General features: G+C 34.3%; 1 protein-coding gene across 1 annotated transcript; it reads left to right on the top strand.

Annotated features, from left to right (window-relative positions):
- The first annotated feature begins 2,633 nt into the window (after positions 1–2,633).
- On the top strand, positions 2,634–3,755 carry LOC148193159 (ubiquitin-like-specific protease 1). Its single transcript, XM_088098587.1, has 5 exons — positions 2,634–2,719; positions 2,812–2,922; positions 3,022–3,106; positions 3,483–3,581; positions 3,660–3,755. The coding sequence occupies exons 1-5, from the start codon at positions 2,634–2,636 to the stop codon at positions 3,753–3,755; spliced, it is 477 nt and encodes a 158-aa protein (XP_087954713.1).
- The last annotated feature ends 373 nt before the right edge of the window (positions 3,756–4,128 follow it).

Genomic DNA, 4,128 nt, shown 5'->3' with positions numbered 1-4,128 from the left:
TAAATTCCTTTTCTCCAAATAAACAAATGTAACCGTGCTTCGTTCTTTCTTAAAATCACAATCAACATTTTCCTCTAAAATAAATTCAGTGTCAAATCTCAATAGTAAATGGAAAACGCAAGTGGAAAAATGAACAACCTCCCAGCTGGAATCAATTTAAATGCACCGTGTATCAAGGACAAAGCTCAATAGCAAATGGAAAATGCAATATTTAGCTAAAGAAAATTGAAATCACCACACATTCACCACGACAACAAGTACTAAGAAAAGCAATTATGAACATTGAAAAACGTGAATGATGATTCAATCAAATTAATTTCCCAACCAGCAGCTCCTTCACTTTTTGTACTTCAACACCCATCCAAGCATGAATACAATATATCAAAAGAAAACCTTTTGGCTATTCCCTAGTTACGTGACAGCTTTTCTCTTCCAAACAAATGAATTACCGTGTTTCCCTAAAGAAAGAAAAAAAACAAATCCCTGGTGCTGCTGGAAAGAAACCGAGAGCGCTCCCAGACCGTGCGCCCTCCTTCCATCCCTCTGCTGAGTGGCGGCTTCCCCTTCTCCATCCAACTCAACCCTTTTTTTACTGTCTCTGTGCTTCCGCGTGTGGGCTCACGTTGCTGGATCAGTGCTGGATGCACTTCCTACTTCCCTGCTGCCTTACGTGTGCACCCCTTTGTTGTGCTGGAGCTGCTAGATAATGAAGAAACATTTTGCTGCCAGCACCTCCTTCACGTCCCATGTGGCTGCTGTAACTCGTGGTGGATTCCCGTGTGCACCTCCCATTCAACACTGGACAGCCTCTTCTTATTTTCTTGTGGGCCGTATACGTGGAGTGTGCTGAAGCTGGAAAATGATCTCCCAAGCTGCTGGACTTCACGTGGACCAGCCCAAATGCGTGGACGTGTTGCTGCTTCCAGAATGAAGAGAGCTGGGCCGCTTCCCATTCTCCGCGTGTGAGGTGCTCACCAAAATGAATTGCAGGAGCTGCTGGACTGTGTTGTGCAACCGTGAGCTCCAAAAATTAATCAGTGCAACTCCCTTGCTGGACCGGTTCTGGATTTCAATTTGCTGAATGTCACCCTGTTTGGTGCTAGACGTGGCAGCTTAATGTTCTCCCAGCAATGAATCACTTTCTTTCTCCAAAATAAAACCTCCTCCTTCATTTTAGGCTCTAAATGCCCCAAATTATATTTCCAAAATTTTCCCTACAATTAATAATGCAAATAATTAGCTCAAATAATTCAAATTAATTAAAATTTGAATTTCCGATCAAATTAAGCACAATTAAGAAAAATGGGAAAATTCTGGACATTTAAGCACAATTCCCCGACTAATTCTAGCACATTAAACTAAGTGAACTGAGGAAAATATTGGTTCATCAAAATAGACCACACTTAGTCTTTTGCACTCCTGGGCAAAATCAAGACGCAAATCAAGGAATAGTTCAGAGGACATCAGGGAAATGACACAAACTCGGCACACGGAAAATAAAGACGAACAAGGAAAGAAACAGAATTACACAGTTCTCAAGGAATCTGGACCAAGAAAGGAAATAGACAATATCCAACACGGAATCAATCAGAGAAAGCAGATACTCATGAAATCATCCAAGCAATTCAAGACATGGCAAAATGATCAATCAGCTCAAGAGGTGAATCAAAAGTAACAAAACCTCACAGATGCACTATCAGTGTTTCTCTCAAGTGTATAAGGTAAAGAATTTCAACTCAATGCACTCAAGAAAGCAAACAACAACAGACTTGGCAAGACTCTAATATCAACACTCAAAACATATGCATGTTCAAATCAAAAGGTCTTTTATGGGTGAAATGGGGTCAAGGACAAGGCAGGATATATTTGGATAAGAAGCTACAAACCATAAGGAACAGAGGAGCAATGGGGAACAAGTGTAAACACATTCAAACACACCCACAACCTCTAATTCCATCCTCTTCTTGACTCCATTATTCACAATTGATGATGATGACATGATGACAATAGGACAAGCAATAGGTACATTTGTGGCATGGCCAATGAATTTCATACAGATTAGTGATGAGGTATGTTTATACAATTGTATTCATTCATATTTATGAACATATTTTATCTATTACCTAACTTGTTTAATTGATGATGTTTTAGGATTCTACTCAACCTATAAAGAAAAAGATGAATAATACAAATGAATGTGTCGCACCTAAAAAGAAATGTCAAGGGAAAATGACCATTCAACATACTCCTCGTAAACTGTTTCATCCAAATCTTTCTGAATGGTGCAATTGTCTCTCTTCATACATGAAACTAAAGCCATCTGAGTCACTTCCTCCAATACAAATGGACAAAAACATATTTGGACTACAAAATCATACAGAAATCGTTAATGCAGAAATTATTGAAGAAGTTACTAACTATGCATGGCTAGGTGCAACTACAATTTCTATATATATAGGGTAAAGCATTTTATACATTTTATCATTAAATTCATTATTAGATTGACAGCTTATCATATTGCTAATACATTCTTATATTTTTCTTTTATAAGGTACCAATATCAAAATTTTGTTAAGCCAAATGATAAGGCATTCTTTTTTTTATCACCCCAAATCACAACACATGAGCTACCAATGAAAGACAGAATGCAAAAAATAGTTACTCTTTTTCTTGATAATTGGGTGATTGATAAGTTTGTTCTTGCACCTATTAATACCGGGTAGTACTTTACTTTACAACTTTATCAACAATGTATTATTTTCAAAGTTAGATGTACGAATTCTAATTTTGTTGATTCATTTCAAATTGTAGCCAACATTGGGTGTTGCTGGGAATCAATCTTAAATTAGAGATAATTCATTATCTTGACCCAGTGGCGGTAGACATTAGTATGAGGCAAGATTTGAAGAAATTGTTTGACATGTAAGAATATACGTGTTGTATACTTTTAACTGACATATTTGTATACTTTTAGTTGTATTGTTTTTACTTATACATGCTTTAATTTTATTTATTCACTAGGGTTATACAAACCTATCGAGCTCAAACCGGAAACATGGTTTCAAAGTCTACTAAGTCAAACAATATCAAGTGGACAACAATTAAGGTACATTACTCTAGTATGTTTTGTGTAATATAGTCTTGATTGTGATAATTAAATTGTTGAATAACCTTATGTGACCTTTAGTTCACGTTATGGCTGCTTGTATTATACTAGTTAGGTGAATAACTTGTATTCTTGAATGGTTAAAGACTTATTTCGTTGTTGCATGGTAATGGTTAGTTAAATAACATGTATTATTGTGAAACTGGTTGAAGGGGCATATGGATGTTATGAAACCACAACTTATTATTAAGAGTTTAAACTTATATATGGTATATAGTTATTTGTTATCATGCACTGAATCTGTTTGGAGTATACTAGATTTTTGTTTCTTTTTATGTTAAAATTATAAAAATGTTTTTTAATTTTGAAATTCTAGTGCCCAAGACAACCCAACGGCAATGATTGTGGGTATTATGTGTGTCAATATATGAAGGAAATTATTACATACTGTGAAGGAGGAACAATTCCAACTGATGTAAGTTATCTTTATCGTGATAATTAATTTGTAGCAATATTTAATTAACTAATTCTATATTAGTTTTTTTTCTTGCAGTATTTTTCTAGTTGCAGATGTCAACAATATCATGAAAGTCAAATCATTGAAGTTAGAGAAAATTGGTGCTTACATGTAATTAGTACATGCTTATAGGTTATGTTAGGGTGATGTATATGCTTATAAGTACTGATATTATATATATGCTATGGTTGTATATATTATCTTATAAAACAATGTTATGTCGTGACACATACTAAACGACTTAACGATTAAATTTTGAAATATTAGTGTACCAATAATTTTTATTTATATTAATGAATATTCTTTTTGAGACATTTGTCATATTTTTCTCAATATTTTATATCTTTTTGTATATAATAGAATCAATATATAGTGTGGATTTGTGCATAATAGAACCAATATTTTATATTTTATTGTAAAATTAATTATTTTTTAAAAACATTTGAACAAATAGATAGCGCTTATTTAAAGAAGTGTTATCTATTGCCAACCACTAATAGATAGC

This window comes from Vigna umbellata, chromosome 9 (genome assembly GCF_029865625.1).
Source record: "Vigna umbellata cultivar VRB3 chromosome 9, Vumbellata_1.0, whole genome shotgun sequence".
NCBI classification, from domain to species: Eukaryota; Viridiplantae; Streptophyta; class Magnoliopsida; order Fabales; family Fabaceae; genus Vigna; species Vigna umbellata.
Note: the sequence above shows the minus strand (reverse complement) of the source record. Positions and strands in the feature narration are given on the sequence as shown.

What these genes read in the sequence shown, in the direction of transcription:
- LOC148193159 (XM_088098587.1), top strand. Translation starts at nt 2,634, where the DNA reads ATGAAAGACAGAATGCAAAAAATAGTTACTCTTTTTCTTGATAATTGG. An exon ending in TTGAAGAAATTGTTTGACAT is followed by an intron (nt 2,923 to 3,021) that starts GTAAGAATATAC and finishes TTTATTCACTAG; the next exon opens with GGTTATACAAACCTATCGAG. An exon ending in GAGGAACAATTCCAACTGAT is followed by an intron (nt 3,582 to 3,659) that starts GTAAGTTATCTT and finishes TTTTTCTTGCAG; the next exon opens with TATTTTTCTAGTTGCAGATG.